Source organism: Dromiciops gliroides, chromosome 1, assembly GCF_019393635.1.
Source record: "Dromiciops gliroides isolate mDroGli1 chromosome 1, mDroGli1.pri, whole genome shotgun sequence".
Lineage (NCBI taxonomy): Eukaryota > Metazoa > Chordata > Mammalia > Microbiotheria > Microbiotheriidae > Dromiciops > Dromiciops gliroides.
In genome coordinates, this window is record NC_057861.1 from 624,602,180 (window position 1) to 624,620,953 (window position 18,774).

Below are 18,774 nucleotides of genomic sequence, written 5' to 3' on the forward strand. Positions count from 1 at the left end.
CCAATAACAGACAAGGTAATGAGGGGCAATGGGGGTATGGTCTGCTTCAGCACACGGCCTGCACAGACTATAGAGGGACTACAAGAAGACTCAAGGGAGGCCACCAAGCCAAGTCTGGGTTTGGCAGCTTCACTGCCTGTACCCTAGTGCGGGCAGTGTCAACCTCAAATAGAGAATGAGGGCTGCAATATGTACATAGGCATCCCTGTGGCTGCATATTGACTTAGTTTTGTTTGGGGGTGGTAGGGCCAATGAGAGATTAAGTGACTTGCCCAGGGTCACACAGCTAGTAAGTGTTAAGTGTCTGAGGCCAGATTTGAACTCAGGTCCTCCTGAAGCCAGAGCTGGTGCTTTATCCACTGCGACACCTAACTGCCCCCAAGACTATGTTTTTATAACCTTTTTCTTTGATGGAAATTGGTAAATTTGGTAAGGAAGCCAATGAGCAACAAGAAAGGCCTTGAGAAGGCAGCCACACGATGACTAAGTCAGCCCTTGAAAAGAGTTAAAATAAACTGCTCAGCTGAGCCCTGGGTTCAGTTTACCCCACTCCCCTAAAACAAATGATCACTGAGCCTAGAGCTGAGATCACAGAAAATGCTCTAAACCCATCCTGGGTGCAGCAGGGACAGAGCAAAGGGATGGGCATTTCAGTCATTCCTGGGCACTGCCACGTCTAAAATAAAAGCCTATGACAAATGGCAGAACCTCACTGCCCATTTCAGAAGTAGGAAGTAGAGGGTGGTCCAATAGCTTTCAGAAGAATGTGATCAGGAAAACATTTGGACTAGAGGGCACAGAGCAACTCAGAAAGGACGACGATGATCTAGAAATGACTGGAGAGCAGTGGGAGCACAAGCCCCTTGGAGAACAAGATGTCATTACCGGATGGCTTTCAGGCTTCTTTCAATGGCTTCAGGAGGTATAAAATTTGTTGCGACATAATGGATTTTATGAGGCAGGCAGAAGCTCACTTCCAGCCAATTGTTGATGTGTAACCGTACCACGCCGGTGGTGCACAGGCTGCAGAAAACCAAACATAACAATAAGTTGCTTGTGGAGTCTGTGTCCTGATGCATCAAACTGTACAGAGGTTGTCTGGCCCTTTCTGTAGGACTTTCTCAAATGGTTTTTGACAAGACATTTCCTTTTACACGTTGAGCACAGTACAAAGACGCACTTACTGAAATTTCGCAAATTAAATCCCAACCTGGGGATTCTGTTTCTCATTCAACCTGCTCCTGCTTGTCAGAAGAAACATGAAAGTGGATATTAAACTGTTCCCTTACCATACGAAAACCACAGGAGGAAGGTTGTTATTCCTTAGAAAATGAAGTAAATGCATGATAGAAATCACTCACATTCTTTATTTCTAGCCTTGGGATCTATAGTTCAGTAATGATGCTGAAAAAAAAAAATCAACTGTAAGAATCTTTGATCACTGCTATCCCTGGAGACCAATGAGAACAATGAGCACATGTTTGGCACAAAAAAATAAATTCAGTTATTGGGCTTCCTTTCAACAGCTCATCAGAGACTGGTTTTTGCCTCACTAACCACAACTTCAGCATCTGTTCTGCAGAGAATCTTCATAGAATTTCAGATCAGGGGGACCTCAATAGTCATCATATGGAACCCATACAAAGAATCCCCTCTATAACATATCTGATGAGTAACCACCCAACCTTTGCCTAAAGACCTTCAATGAGGGAAAGCCCCCTACCTCCAGGGGCAATCTATGCAACTTCAGGTAGCTTTAATTGTTAGGAAATGCGTCCTTATAGCGAGCCTGAATTTGAATTACAACTTTTGAGTTAGTACTCCTAGTTCCACCCTCTTCATCCACATAGAAATAACCCCTCTTCCAAATCCCTCCTTCACATAGCACGCCTTCAAATACTTGGAGGTGAATAGTCAGCACCTAATATTAGTATGGAAAGGATATGTCATGCCTTGTTTTAATGCATAAGTCTCAAAATTGGCCAAAAGCTGAAAGTAGAAAAGATCTCTGAGCAAAAAAATTAGTCTAGGCTCTGGTGGGAGGGAGGGGGAAAAGGAGGCATTCTCAAGGGGATGTATTATTTTACCTGACAAGTTTCATGTTCAGAATGTGTTATTTTAATATTTGTTATTTTTAGATTATGAAGATGGACAAGGAAACGAAATATGGGTTCTTTATCCTAGAAATTTAACACATGAGTTTATACTAACTGCCTCAAGGAGGATCATTATAGAGATAGCCACAGGAAGGATCATAAGAATGTAGCATGAGTGGAACCTAAAATAAGATAGTCTGAAAATGAACCCCAAGATGAACCCCAAATAAACTGTACAGAGCAGTAAAATGGTCACCAGACAGCAGAGCTTGGACCTTAAGCTAGGAATATATAGAGCTATATAAATTACAATAAACAACAACTCAGCAGTGTGTTTTAGGGGCAATTGAGACTAAAGGAGACAGCGTGCGGCTTAATGCATGGAAGGGCACATATGCAGGAAAGGAGATTTGGTCATTGGCATTCAGGACAGGTCCGTTTCCTATACCTTTAGCTGTAGCTATATGGGATCAATAAAATACTTAGATAAATCCAGGTTTCTTCCAAACTACTCCATAGTCCTTGACAAGCCACAGCAATGGCAGGGAGGAAGTGGGGAGGGCAGAGAGAGTTAAGGGTAAGAGGGATAAAACAAAGAACCAGAGAATCTTGAAGTTGATGGAATCAAAAAAGGCCCCTAGTCCTGTCCTTACTCTAAAAAGAATCCAAAATGTGGCCCTCCATCCTTTGCCCACTATTTTGTACAGCCCATTTTATTTTAGCATAGTTCTATCTGTTAGAAGTTAAATTAGAAAAAAATACTGTGTGACCCTGGACAAGTCACTAAACTCTCACTGTCCTGAAGAAAAAAAGAAAAAAAAAGAAAAGAAAAAATGAAAGCTCCTTATAACTTGGACTCTGTGTCCATTTTACATGTGAGCCATTGAGAAATGAGCTGTCTCTAATTCCACAGGTTGATCTCGGCTATTGGAGGATTATTTGCCAATCCCTAATAGTCTTTTTGTTTTGTTTTGTTTGTTTTTTAGTGAGGCAATTGGGGTTAAGTGACTTGCCCAGGGTCACACAGCTAGTAAGTATTAAAGTTGTCCTGACGAGCCGATTGAACTCAGGTACTCCTGCTCCAGGGCTGGTGCTCTATCCACTGCGCCACCTAGCTGCCCCCCAATAGTCTTTTTAACTACACAAAAAGGAGGCAGAACACTATGAGGCAGGACCTGTACAAAGATGCCTGTCATATGTATAACAGAGATGTTGGAGCTGTAGAGTCCTTAGAAATCATCTCATTCACTTCAGGGGGCTAGTTAGCAGAAGAAGGAAGACAGAATCTAGGTCTCCAAACTCCTATCTCAGTGCTCTTTCTTTTTGCTGTTCAGTTGTTTTCAGTCTCATCCAACTCTTTGTGACCCATTAGGGTTTATTGGCAAGATACTGGAGTGTGCCACTTTCCTTTTTCCAGCTCATTTTTGGGGTGGGGTGGGCAATGAGGGTTAAGTGGACTTGCCCAGGGTCATACAGCTACTAAGTGTCAAGTGTCTGAGGCCAAATTTGAACTCAGGTCCTCCTGAATCCAGGGGCTGGTGCTTTATCAACTGCGCCACCTAGCTACCCCCCCCCAGTTCCCCCAAGCTCATTTTACAGATAAGGAAACCGAGGCAAACAGGGTTCAGTGACTTGCCCAGGGTCACACAGCTAGTTTCTGATCCTAGATTTGAACCTCAGGTCTCCCTGTCTCCAGGCCTGGCACTCTAACCACTGCTGCACCTAGCAGCCCAGTGGTCTTCTTTCCCCGCCCCCACTCAGTGGTCTTTCAACTACACCTCAACTCTACAGAAGAGTAGAAAAAAGAATGAGAGAATAAACCTTCTCTATGCTGCCTGCAGTGCCACTGGTATCATGTCATTTTCCTTCTACCATATCTTGATAATTTCTGCTGACTTTTCTGAAATTGGTTTGGGTTTGGATATTTTTATAATTGATTGACAACCTCCACCTCCAAAGAAAGAACTGATATTGATGAACACAGGCTGAAATAATGCTATTTTCACTTATTTCTTCATCTTTTTTCTTCTATTTGAGTTTTCTTGTACAAGATGACTAATATGGTAATGTTTTACATAATTGCACATGTATAACCTTTATCTGATAACTTACTGCCTCAGGAAGGGGGGAGGGACAGAGGGAAGGAGGGATATAATTTGGAACTTGAAACTTTAAATAAAAATGTTTATTATTTTTTAAAAATTGAATGACACCACTGCTTAGGCAAAGCTCCTATTCCTTGCATGTAACTGCTGTTAGATGGCTTGTTTGTTTTCCAAATGAGTCTCCTGTGCATTTCCAGCTAAGAGACTTTCAGACCTTAAAAAAAAGTGAAGAGGCGTTTTTTGCTTTTTTTTTTTTTTGGCGAAGCAATCAGGTTAAGTGAGTGGCCCCAGGGTCACACAACTAGTAAGTGTCAAGTGTCTGAGGCCATATTTGAACTCAGGTCCTCCTGACTCCAGGGCTAGTGCTCTATTTTAGCCATTCCAACAGTGTTCTTTTAAGAATATTGCTAATGAAGGACTGATGATGAACTACAGGATCCAATCCTTCTGACAGATTAGTGATGGCTTCAAAATACAGAATGAGTCATTAGAGAAAGACAATGTGGGGCTCTGTTCTCCAATTACATGTAAAGATAGTTTTCAACATTCATTTTCATAAGATTAGAGTTCCAAATTTTTCTCCCTCCCTCCACTTCCTTCCCCCTCCACAAGACAGCAACGTACAATCCACAAGTGATCTTTTTTTTTTTTTTAGTCTGTGTTCAATCAATATCAGTTCTTTCACTGGAGGTGGATCGTATGCTTCATCATTAGTTCCTTGGGATTGTCTTGGATCGTTGTACTGTGGAGAATTAAGTCTTTCACAATTGCTCATAGAACAATACCTGCTGTCACTATACACAATGTCCTCCCAATTTTGCTCACTTCACTATACATCAGTTCATGAGTTTTTCCAGGTTTTTCTGGAATCATCTTACTTGTCATTTCGTATAGCACCAATAATAATCCATTACAATAATTATACCACAGTGTGTCTTCAGTCATTCCCCAATTGATGGACAGTTCCTTTGATTTCCAATTCTTAGCCACCTACAAAGAGTTGCTATAATATTTTGGGGGGCAGGGCATGAGGGCTAAGTGACTTGCCCAGGGTCACACAGATACTAAGTGCCAAGTGTCCTGACGTCGGATTGAACTCAGGTCCTTCTGAATCCAGGGTCAGTGCTTTATCCACTGTGCCACTAGCTGCCCCTTGCTATAAATATTTTTTGTACACCCCCCCCTTTTCTCTTTTTCACAATTACTATTTGTTAACTGTTTCCCTCTATCCTATTCCCTTCCCCATGATATTTACTCTATTATGTATCTTCTTTCATCCTATCCCTCTTCAAAAGGGTTTTGCTTCTGACTGTCCCCTCCCCAATCTGCCCCTCCCTTCTTTTGCCCCTCCCTCTTTATCCTGTGGGGATTTGTTTTGCTTGATTATACATATTTGGTTTTCTTTTTTTCTTCCTTTTAAAATCAAGGTTGTGTGGACGGAGAAGAAATGCTTATTAATTGAAAAATAAGATAAAAAGAAAAACAAACTCTTAAAGAACATTCCAAATGCCTTTGCCATAGAATAATCAGTAAAGATAATTTGTTTGCAGAATACATCTAAAAGGAGGGTCTTGGGAAAAAATTTTAGCAATAAGTTTTTATGGACAATTTCAGAGGAAACTGGGAAGGCCTTCATGAACTGATACAGAGTGAAGTAAGCAGGAGGACAATTTGTATAATGACAACAACTTTGTAGAAAAAACAACTTTGAGAGACTTTAGAACTGTGACCAAAGCAATAATCAACTATGAGTCTAAAAGAAAGATGAAACATGTCACTCACCCCCTGGCAGAGAAGTGATGAACTTAAAATCCAAAAGAGGACATACATTTAAAGATATGGCTAATGTAAGGATTCATTTTGCTGGACTAGTAGATGGTATTGAAGGGGTATGGGTATGGAGGTTTGTTTCATTTTTTAAAATTTGTCCAGTGGGTAGGAGGGAAAATAGCCGGAGTAGATTAATTTTTTAAAATACTTGTACTTGAAAAAATTTTTTAAGCAATAAAACCCCCCCAGTAAGTTTTATGCTTTGTACATAATCATAAATAAGCAACAGTAATTACACCCATGTATGTATTTATAGCTCTTCTTTATCTAAATCCATTGGGGGAAATGGAAAAGTCCTCTAGTAAGATTTTCTGCAACATCAACATCTCTAAAATATATTACAAGACTCATGACTAAATTATGTCAGTCCTGTTGTAGAAGATGGTGGTTATATTAGGAAACATTTCCTGTTCTGCTCAGGTATTCAGGCCCAGATATGTGAAAACAAAGACTGGAGTGTCCTTTAGATCCTATTTCATTTCACTTGGAGGTCAAATACAATTACTGCGCTTGTCTATTCCCAACGCCAGAAATCTGAAGAAATGCCATACCAATGAATGTGAAGTGGGTCCCTTGAATGTCAATAGGGAACAAGACCGGTATGCTATGGAAGAAACACAATCTACCTTTCTGCATCATGCCTGTAAAGAACTGAGATCCATCAAAGAAGGGACCCCCAGGGTTCTGGTGCTGCATAAAGATACTGCCCTTTCCCATCAGGGACACACTGTGGTGACCACTTAATTCTGGATAGGAAAAACCAGGGCTTTGATATGGTATGGAAAATGAGCTATAGTATGGAAGAGAGGCGGCATTGATATAGTTGAAAGAACTCTGGTTTGAAACCCTGTTAAAACTTAAAACTACTATGACTTCTGAAACACTGTATTTCAATCAAATCCCAGTTCTGGCCATTTACTGGCTGTATGACTTTGTCCAATCACTCAACTTCCTGTAGCCCTAACTGCTAATCCATAAAAAAAATAATAATTCATATGACTTATAGCAAGAGTGTGAAATCAATGAAACAACATGTGTAGTATCCTTTTTTTGGGGGGGGAGGCAGCAATGAGGGGTTAAGTGACTTGTCCAGGGTCACATAGCTAGTAAGTATCAAGTGTCTGAGGCCGATTTGAACTCAGGTCCTCCTGAGATGCAGGGGCTAGTGCTTTAGTCCACTGTACCACCTAGCTGCCCCTACAGTAGTCCTTTTTAAACAAAAAAAGAGCTATATAAGTGTGAGCAGTTATATTAGCTTTTACCCCAAACCCATGTTTCAGCCTTCAATGATAGCAGTCCCCCTAACTTCCTCTAACCAACCAACATCAACGAAAGTTGGTAAGACCTTTGTGGTCAGCTAAGTAAACTGGTAAAATTAGGAGGGGGTCAGCAGAATAATAGATCATAGCTATAAGAAACCTCACCAAATTCAATTCCACATTCGATAAATGAAGAAAATGAGGCCCAATTCCAACTCAGGTCCTATAAATTCAAATCAAGTACTCTTTCCACTGCACTAAATTGCCTCCGCTGAAATAGCAGCGAGAGGAAATAAAAGCAGCCCCAAATCCTTCTCTTTGAAAGCTCCTTACTGCATACGCTGATTCCTACTGAGAATTCTTTTTGGTAGATGGCTCACTTTGGCCAATATTTACCTCTTGCCTATGATTATATTAAATTATATTTAAACACACACACACACACACAAACTAGAGTTTATATTTTCACAGCATTTTGTAGTTGACAAAGGACTTTCCTCATAACAACTTTGCCACTTTGGTGATGCAAGTATTATTCTCATTTTTGTAGATGAAGAAAAAAAGCTCAAAAAGGTTAACGACTTTTCTATTAAAGGACTTTCATGGAGCTAATTCTGGGCTGCCAAAGGCAGTTAGGTGGCACAGTGGATAGAGTACTGGCTGTGGAGTCAGAAATACCTGAGTTCAAATCTCACCTCGGACACTTATTAGCTGTGAGACCCGGGCAAGTCATTTAACCCCCAATTGCCTTAAACATCTAGGGCCATCTCCAGTAATCCTGATAGATAGATATCTTGCCACTGACCCAGATGGCTCTGGAGGAGAGAGTGTGGTTAGTGCCTTTACCTTGCACAGCCCTCCCTCACTTAAATGCAATTCACTTTATTTTATTTATTTTTTGGCAGGGCAATGAGGATTAAGTGACTTGCCCAGGGTCACAAAAGCTAGTAAGTGTCAAGTGTCTGAAAGCCGGATTTGAACTCAGGTTCTCCTGAATCCAGGGCTGGTGCTTTATCCACTGCACCACCTAGCTGCCCCCTAATTCACTTTAAGTCATAACAATAGAATGCAAGCTCTGCAGGAATCACATCAAGAAAGAAAGGTTTCAAGTATTGCTCTAGGACCTGAACATCTGCTGTCCAAGGACCCAACCTTGGCTAAATTCAGAGACCAAAAGCCTGACCATACAGGTAATGAATTTTTCAGCCACAGAAACTCACAAAAGACCATCTTCTAAGATGTGTAGGCAAAATCCACAATAATTAAATTGCAGAACTTTGATGTGGGTAAAAATGCTCAAAGCAATGCTGTGAAGTAGCAAAAGCAGCCTTCTGACTCCAAATCCACGGCACTTCCTACTATACTGCATTACCTCTCTGAACTATACAATAGATTTTCTACCCCACTGTGCTCTGATAACCAGACATGCCATTTTGTACATGACATTTAATAAATGTTAATGAAATATTTATGTCAGGTCAGCTCTGTTTTTTAGTAGTCGCTTCTTTTTAGTGAATCTCCTTCATCAGGACACTTAACCTGATGTTTTCCCCCAAAGAAACAAAACAGCCATCAGTGATCACAATGACAAAGTCAAAGTGGAGGCAGTGTAAGCTATCCCTATGATCTGAGAGAAAGAACAGATCTAACCGTAACGCCCATATCCGAAGGACTACGTTAATAAAACTGAGCTATTGCTATCGGGCCTGAGGGCCTACTGTTCTTTTCACAAAGTCCTTCTGAGGGTGAATGTATAATAATAGGATTTAACAAGGTTCAAGAATATGATGGGGAAATCCATGGGTTTCCCCCTTGCTTCCTATATATAAATGCCTGGTCTTGACTTCATTAGGGAATGAGTATTAATAAAACATGTCTGGAGCTGATAAAGTCATGCTGTAGGCTATTTCTTAGCTTTCAGAGCTCTCCTTGTCTTTGGTTTGGGGTATTCCAGGATTGTGACTCTTTGACTAAACTCTGAAAAATGGTTTCAGCTTCTTAAGGAAACAAAGTAGAGAATAAGAAACCTATTAAGTGAGAACCATATAAGTGGTTCAATTTTAACTGCTTGGGATTTCTACTATTATGGTGACATTATAGAACTGAAAAAATGAAACAATGTTCTATTATCATCTTATCTTCCTGTTCAGTTGTTGTTTGGTTGTGTCCAATTCTTCATGACCCCATTTTGGGGTTTTCTTGGCAAAGATACTGGATTGCTTGGCCACTTCCTTCTTCAGCTCTTTTTTACAGGTGAGGAAACTGAGGCAAACAGGGTTAAGTGACTTGCCCAGGGTCACACAGCTAGGCAGTATCTGAGACCCGATTTGAACACATGAAGATAAGTCTTCCTGATTTCAGGCCCAGCATACTGTGCCATTCTTCTCTTTCATTCTGTTAAAAAAGCTAGATTGAAGATTTCTAAATGGAAAAGGTAAAATCCTTTCTATTTATAGATGTCTCATTTTAAACAAAATTCAAATACTCATCTGAAGACTCCAGAATTAGGAGTGAAGGAAATATCAAATATGTAAACTGTCATTTTAAACGTACAATTTACAAGTATTTCAAAGAATTCACATCCTTTTCTCTAAGGAACACAAAACATATACATGCAAAAAGGAAAACAAGTGATCATCTGGGTAGCAGCTTGATGTAATGGAAACAACACAATGGACTTAAGTTAGGAGAAAGAAGAAATCCAAGCTATCAAGAGTCATATGAAAAGATGCTCTAAATCACTATTGCTTAGAGAAATGCACATTTTTAAAACTCTGAGGTACAACCTCACACCTATCAGAGTGGCTAAATTAGAGAAAAGGAAAATGACAAATGTTAGAGGAGATGTTGGTGGAGTTGTCAACTGGTTCAATCATTCTAGAGAACAATTTGGAAGTATGCCAAGTACTGAGGTACTCCTGACTCCAGGGCTGGTGCTCTATCCACTGCACCACCTAGCTGCCCCCCAAAAAGATTTTTTTAAAAAAGGAAAAGGACTTATATGTACAAAAATATTTATAGCAGCTCTTTTGGGGGTAGAATTAGAAATTTTTGTGGAAAAGAATTAGAAATTTAGGGGAGGCCCATCAATTGGGGTATTGCTGTAAATTGTGGTTATTGATTGTGATGGGGGTACTCTTATGCTATAAAGAAATGATGAGCGGGGCAGCTAGGTGGCACAGTGGATAGAGCACTGGCCCTGGATTCAGGAGGACCTGAGTTCAAATCTGGCCTCAGACACTTTACACTTACTAGCTGTGTGACCCTAGGCAAGTCACTTAACCCCAATTGCCTCACAAAAAAAAAAAAAAAAGAAAAAGAAAAAGAAAAAAAAAAAGAAATGATGAGCAAGATGCTTTCAGAAAAACCTGGGAAGGACTTACATGAACGAATGCAAAGTGAAATGAACAGAACTAGGAGAATACTGTATTCAGTAACAGCAATTTGTACAATGATCAGCTATGAATGACTTAGCTATTTTCAGCAATATAATGATCCAAGACAATTCTGAAGGACTTATAATGAAAAATGCTATCCATTTCCAGAGAAAGAACTGATGGCATCTGAATGGCAAATTGAAGCATAGCGTTTTTATGTTCTTTATTCTTCTTGTTGTTTTGGTCTGCCTCTTCTTTGGGCAATATCGCTAATACAGAAATGTTTTGCATCACTGAACACGTATAAGCTGTTATCAAATTGTCCTCTCAAGGAGGAGAAAGGAGGAGGAGGGAGGGAGAGAATTTGGTACTCAAAATTTTTTTAAAAAGAATGTTAAAAGATTTTGTTTACATGTAATTGAGAAAAGATAAAATAGGGGGCAGCTAGGTAGCCCAGTGGATTAGAACACCGGCCCTGGATTCAGGAGGACCTGCGTTCAATTTGACCTCAGACACCTTGACACTTACTATCTATGTGACTCTGGGCAAGTCACTTTAAACCTCACTGCCCCGCAAAAAAATAAAAAAAAAAAATTAAAATTAAAGGATAGAATGGGGTTTGACATCATGGACAAGTCCCTTAACTTCTCTGTATTTCCATTCTCTCAAATGTAAAATAGGGAAAATAGTACCTATCATAAGGTTGTTGAGAGAAATCAATGAGATAATATAATATAAAATGCTCTGCAAATTTGTAGTATTATATGCCATCAGTTATTATTATCACTTACATATACACCTATATAACAAATATATATATGTATATATATGTATACATATACATATATAACACACATATACATAAACAAAGTGTCCCAAAGCTATCAAAGCTTAAAACTACACTGTGACTTTGGGACCCCCCCCTCCCCATCACCTCCCTTTCTCTTTCTCCCTCTTTCTCTCCCCTGGTCTCTTGTTCTCTCCCCCAGTCTCTCTTTCCCCTCTTCTCTCTCATTATATATTCATATATGTATACGTATATGTAGATAGCTAAAGATAGTGGGTTTTTTTGGTTATTCAATCTATAAAAGGATACCAACTAATTTTTTCAAGTATTATAATCTCACTTCACTGTTGAAGAAATGAAGTCACAAAGAACAATGACAGCGTTGAATAAGCAGGGGGCTTGGGAGGAGACTAGAAGAACTGGGTTGAGTCTTGGCTCCAAGTCGCTTCACCTAAAGAATCTCAGTTTGCTTATCGTAAAATAAGCATAATACTTGTCCTACCCTATCCCTGAGTAGTTGTGAGGAAAGACCTTTGTAAACTAGAGTCCTACAGAAGTGTGATTAAGACTCCTCGGTGGGGAAGGGATACATAGAAGTTTTCTACCTAGCTGCTATTAAATGTCTGATTTGTCCTTTTCCATGTACTCCAGCCATTTCTTCCAAGTAATTTGCACTGCAGCTGCCCCGCCACAAAAAGATTCTGAAGTAGAAGATAACGGCATACAAATATTGCACTGAAAAGGATGTACCCTTGAAACTGGAGGCTTTATACTCCATCCAAACACTGCTGAAACACCAATTAAGTATTGCTCCAGACCATAAAAAGAATGAAGAGAATGTAATTTTCAGCTCTCCTCAGGCTACTGAGAAGGTTCTTTGAAACCCTTCATAGCAACATGGTAAACATCAAAATCTGACACTGAAGGGGTCACAAGGAAGAGGAGAAAGGAGAGGAAAGAAGGACATTTTTTCTTTTTTAAACATCATTTTCAAATGCTCATAACCCACTTTGCTGAGCAGGACTTTATAACCTAAATGGTTCTGATCCCCAGTGTTTTTCTTTCATTTCACTTTGGTATTAATGGCATTGTCTGAAAAGGCTTGTAGGAAATAAACTGTAACTGCATGCCAAAGGCAGGAAGGGCCCCCCTTGGAGTTGATTCAAGCCTTCAAATAACTATGTAAGCATATTGAAAGCCTTGGCCCATAATGTGGGTGACTTGGGATGGTTTGCAGGGAAAGACCGGATCTTCAACAGATGATTTTGCTCTTGGGTGTGAGGCCCAGAGCAACTGGTCATCACAACACTAATGATGTCCAATCTGTTTTATATATAAAGATAAGACATATACCTACATTTTACATTCTTTAATACAAAGCCAGAATTTGTTGAGGAATTTGAAATGCCAAATTCATGGTCTAAGGCTGAGCACATGATTTTCTACTTGTCTTCCCTCCCTTCCTTTTGATGCCTCCTTACCTCTACCATATCTATCACATTCCCTGCTTCACAATATTGGCTCTAATTTAAAAAGAATTAAAGAATGGAGGGGGGCAACTAAGGTGGCACAGTGAATAAAGCACTGGCCCTGGAGTCAGGAGGACCTGAGTTCAAATCCGACCTCAAACACTTGACACTAGCCATGTGACTCTGGGCAAGTCACTTAACCCTTCCTGTCCTGCCCCCCCCCCCAAAATATTTAAAGTAATGGACTATAGCCTAAATAAGAGTCAAAAGTCATAAAATCACAGAATTCTAGAATTTTCTGGGTATATGGAGACCATCTGCGGTAAGATCAACCCTTACCTGCAGCATAATTCCTGATAGAGGGTCAATCAGATTCAACTTAATGTCTACCAGGAAATGGGGAATTCACTGCCTCCCAAGCTAGCACATTCTATCCAGACAATCAAAAGCATGAAGGTGGCCCACCAAAGTACAGGATAAAGTTAGCCAAGGCTCCGTACATGATATTTGAAAGCTTCCATTAGCTACCCCAGGTATAGAGCAGAACTCTATTTTATATCTACTTAACCTACCAGCTTATTAACTTAAAGACTTTTAAAATAAATTGTTTTCCCAAGTGCCTTGGGATCTGCATCATATTATTCCCCATTTAAAGGACACTGAGGCCCAAAGTGATGAAGCAATAGTAACAAAGAGGAAATGGATAAAGAGCAATCATTTCTCTCCATGTAGAAATAAAATAATAACTTACATTTATAGACCACCTAAAGGGCAGGCAGGCAGGTGTGTACAAGTACTGGTATCTCTCTCTTGCTCATGTGGAAGCTGAAGCTCAGGGAGCTAAGATGCCTTGCTTCCCTTACCCAGCCAAGTGTAAGAGGGTAAATTCAAATCCAAGTCTTCCGACCTGACACCCTGTTCCTTCCCCAATGCCACACTCTGCTCTTCTTTATGTGTTAGGAGCAAACCAGGCTTTCTCAGTTGTATTGGTGAAATACAGGGCCTCAAAGAATGAACACCCTAAGAATATTTACCATCAGAGTGGGGAGCAGGGGCTAGAGGGAGCAAACATCTCCTCTGCTTTATCCTCTACAGCATCCCAGGGAGAACACAAGTGAATTACAGAATGCAGACAGGAAGGAGTATGGAAGTTCACCTAGTCTAGTCACTTCCATTTTACAGGGGGGAAAAACTGAGAGGCTCAGGGAGTTTAACCCAGACAAGCAGGTGTAATTGCTGCCTTTTTTTTTTTTTGTGAGGCAATTGGGGTAAGTGACTTGCCTAGAGTCACACAGCTAGTAAGTGTTAAGTATCTGAGGCCAGATTTGAACTCAGGTCTCCCTGAATCCAGGGCCAGTGCTCTCCACTGCGCCACTTAGCAATGCTGTCCTTTCTAATACATTATGCTTATTAGAGATCCCCAGCAGAAAACTGTCACACCCAAAGCAGTTCTTTTATTATTTATCATGGTCCTTTATTAACAGTTTAAGCTCAGTTCTTCCCGTACAGTTCTTAAGATTGATTGGCACCGAGATCTGACAGAATTCTGAAACTCAAGACTAGTGCTTCAAAATAGTCATCAAATTGTAGGCATAATTCAGGGTCCAGAACAGCAAAAACTTTTATGCTTTCAATTTCATTCACTGACCACTGAGTGCGTATGTATTTTCAAGAAAACAACACATACACAGAAAAATGGAATACATATAATGCAAAGACACATATACACATAGTAACACAGAAAAAAGTTTTTGGGAACACAGAGGACCTTTCCCCCAGATGGGTAAATTAAAAGAGATCGTCACAGCCAGTGAATGAACCATGGATTTACAATCCTCAGACCACCCATGTTTAAATTTAGGTCGGCTACAGATGCCTATGTTGACACCTAGGCAAGTCACAGACTCGTCCCTGAGCCCACAGTTTTCCTGCCTTTGTACAATAAAGGAGTTGCACTAGATATTCTGTAAGTTCCCCTTCCAGCTCTAAAATGTCACGATCCTAAGATTCATGGTTTAACAGTTTGCAATGAGGCCAGCATTTGGCATAGTGAATTTTCAACTTTAAGTTCAAGGAGGCCACCGCTAGATGGAGCTGTGCTACTGTAAGTGCTCAGGTCCCTCCAGAAACTCTAACTTGGTCACCAAGCGCCACGCCCTCCACACTCTGCAGGAAACAGCTGACCCAACAGGGGCATCCTCTGGGAGGCTTAATCCCTTTAATTTTCCACAGTCAAGCAGGCATGAGAAACACTTCCTCAGAAAGAAACAGGAAGACACACCAGTTTTCTTCCTAATTATCAGGTTAACGTGATTTTTAATTAAGACCGGCTTTAGAGGTGTACAGACTTAGAATTGGAAGGGGCATTATAGACCCATAGGTAAACTGAAAGCTGAGTGAGGTTCAGTGGCTGGCCTGAGGATCCACAGGGAGGAGGGAGCAGAGCCCTCCTCTCCCACACGGGGTCCCTTGGTGAGACCCAAATGACCCTCCACCTCTGCTCGCTGAGAGCCACTGGCTGCCCCTTCCTCCCTCCTCACTCCCCAAGGTTGTCCAGGCTTGGAGGCTCATAACAGGATCTCATCGATGAAATAAATGGGTGCAATGTAAAAAGTGTTTATTAAGCACCTGTTATGTGCCAGATACTCTTGTGAATGGTGGGTTTAAGAAAGCAAAAGGGGCAGCTAGGTGGTGCAGCGGATAGCGTTGGACCTGGAGTCAGGACCTGAGTTCAAATTTGACCTCAGCTACTACCTAGCTTTGTGACCCTGGGCAATCACTTCACCTCTGCCTGCCTCAATTTCCTCATCTGTAAAATGGGGGGTGATAATAACACCTAAATCCTAGGGTTGTCATGAGGATCAAAAGTGCCTGGTATGGGGCAGCTAGGTGGCACAGTAGACAGAACACCGGCCCTGGATTCAGGACCTGAGTTCAAATCTGGCCTCAGACACTTGACACTTACTAGCTGTGTGACCCTGGGCAAGTCACTTAACCCTCATTGCCCACCCCCCCCAAAAAACACACACAAAAAAACAAAAACAAAAAAGTGCCCAGTACACAGTAGGCACTATATAAAACTTAGCTATTATTACTCTAAATATGGGAAGAATTTGTCATGGGAGGATTATGGGCCCCGGTCACCCCAACAATTCTCTAGGGGGTTCAAGGAACTTTTCCCTTGAAACCTCAGGGGTTTTTCCTTGAAATCAAGTAGGCTCTCTCCTTGAACACAATCAAGGACACACACACTCACCTACGGAGATAAGCGGCACAGATTGAACTGAGCATGCTCCAGGACCATCGCCCCACATTCCAGTCCTCCTAAGCATCTGGATGAGGTAATCCAGGAGAAGAACACCTGGAACCGACCCCACATCAGCAGACTGCTTAGAACCCATCAGGACAAAGTTGACACCCACCACCAGATCTCTCACGAGGGATTCTTCCTACCACAAGCACAATTCGGGAAGACCACCAGCCCCCTCACCCCAATAAGAGACTCTTAACCCACCCCCCATCTAAACCCTATAAAATGGCACCCCACAAGTCAGTTGGGGGGAAAGCGTTTTGTTCTGCAAAACCTTCCTCCCGGCCGGTTTCTCTTGTACCCCAATAAACCTGTTCTCTTATTCCTGATTAGGTCTGTGCGAGAGTGTAATTCTGTACAGAGGAATCCTAAGGACCCACGTGCTTTCTCCTATCGGTTTCCCCTTATCAAATTCCAAAGCAAGAAAATCTCTACCATGTCATGTTGTGGCACCAATAGTCCTGTAATAAAGACAACTTCCATGTGTTGAAATGTTTCCCTTCCTTTGAGCTTCAGCTCAGTTGCCCCTCCTCTGTGAAGCTTTCCCTGATGCCCCCACCCCACAGTTGGAAGTTTTCTACTTGTCTTTTAGTCTCTCATAGCAAGTATTCTGCAGATCCTTCTTCTGCACCAAGCACACTCTAATTGATTAGCTTTTGTCTGCCTTCCTGCCCTCAGGCAGGCTCTTCCAGGTCTTTCCCCAGTGACAAACACAGAGCCCAGCACTTAGTTTGTACCCAATACTGAGCTGAATCAGCCATGAAATGCAAACTATCCTAAAGGCTCAACTGCACGCACATCTTTTCAGAAGCTCACTGCTCAGGAGCAATTCCTTGGAGGAGGGGTCAAAAATCTTCCAATTATAACAATCATGTGTGAGACCTGAAATCAAAGGTTTAGAGGGCACGTTTCGTCCAGGTTAATTAGACTATTCTCTCACATCAACAACACATCAAGGATGAGGAAAGCTCTTTTGTTTCAGGTCCCCATGTTCAACAGAGTGACCACTTAGAGCTTCTTTTCCGAAGCAAGGAGGGGCCCATGGAGAAGCCATGAGCCTGCAGCACCAGAGGGAAATCAGACACCTCAGGGTCTTGTCCTGACTTCCACCATTACTGTTTGATTTGGGGCAACTTGGTTTTCCCTCATCTGTAAACAAGAGATAATAATATCTCTGTCCTTCCCTCCTCTGAGAAGATGTGAGGATGAATAAGGTATTTAGGAAGTATCCATAGTTCCCCAGAAAGCATCAGAAAAAATACCAGCTGTCATCAATCCTCCCTGAAATCCTTCTGCATTTATTTATTTCCAAAGGATCATAGGTTCAAAAGCTGTACGAAAAAGTTTGGGGATACATAGAGAAAGGACTAAATACATAAGACCAAGAGCCATTTCTCCACAGATAAGTGTCAAAGGATAGAACAAATAGTTTTGAGAAGGAGGAATACAAATATCAACAACCTATGTAAAGAATTCCAGGTCACTAATAAAGAAATGCCAATTAAATTACTCAGAGGTTTTATCTCCTTAAGCTTCTTAAGGACAAGAACTGTTTTTGATTTTATCTTTGTATGCCTGAAACAAAGTAAGTACTTAATAAATCCTTTTGGGTTTATTATTAAACTGGCAAAAATAATAAAATAAATCATCAGTATTGGAGAGGTTGAGGGAAGTCAGGCACACTAACCCACTGTTGGGAAATTATGCAAGAGATACGGCAACAAAAAATTTAGTTCATAACCTTTGGTTTGGGCAACATGCTACTGGACATAATCTGACAAGGCCAATGACATAAATAAAACCCTGTGTTACACCAAAATATCCCACAGCAGCATTTTTTGTATAGTAAAAAACTGGAAACAAATGGGAGCCCATCAATTGGGCATCTCTGCCCATCTCTGTAGCTAAACCGACTATTTATAGAGATGAAATAGAAATTGGGTAGGCAAGACAAAACGAATGTGAATAATCAGAGAAACAGGAGAATATGTTTATGAACTAATGTACTGAGAAGAACCTGGAAAACAATATGCACCATTTTATGCCAGAAACAACACTAAAAAGCAGATTAATTGTAATGACCTCATTCATTTAAATAAACTTGGATTAACTGCCATGACCAATCTTGGTTGTGGAGAACAGAAAATGAAATAAACTTCACTCCTGTCAGCAGGTGAAGGATTACAGGTTGGGACTGCTGTGCATGCTGTCAAACCTGGGTGTGAGTCAATTTTGCACTACTGTTTTTCTTATAAGGCAATGTTCCTAAGGGGGCAGGTAATGACAGTGGAAAGATAAGACAGCAGATAACTGTGGTATAAAACACAAAAGGTAACAATCAAACTTTTTTTTAAAGTAAAGGTTGGCAAAACAAAGAGGAGCTCAATACATATTGTGCTTTTATGGTCATGTGTCCTGTACCCAGATCCTAAAGCCAAAAAGTGACCACAGAGTTCATTTACTCCAATCAGCCACTATGGTTGCCAGGATAGTTTGAGGTTACCTGCTAATGACATTCAAAGCTGCTGTTGTGGGTCCCCC

At 41.0% G+C, this 18,774-nt stretch overlaps 1 protein-coding gene across 1 annotated transcript in view; it reads right to left on the reverse strand.

Moving 5' to 3' along the window:
* NPRL3 (NPR3 like, GATOR1 complex subunit) overlaps nucleotides 1-18,774 on the reverse strand; it is an 89,243-nt gene that overhangs the window by 35,468 nt on the left and 35,001 nt on the right. Inside the window, 1 exon segment of the mRNA XM_043962860.1 lies at nucleotides 886-1,023. Within this exon segment, the coding sequence (XP_043818795.1) occupies nucleotides 886-1,023 (138 nt within the window).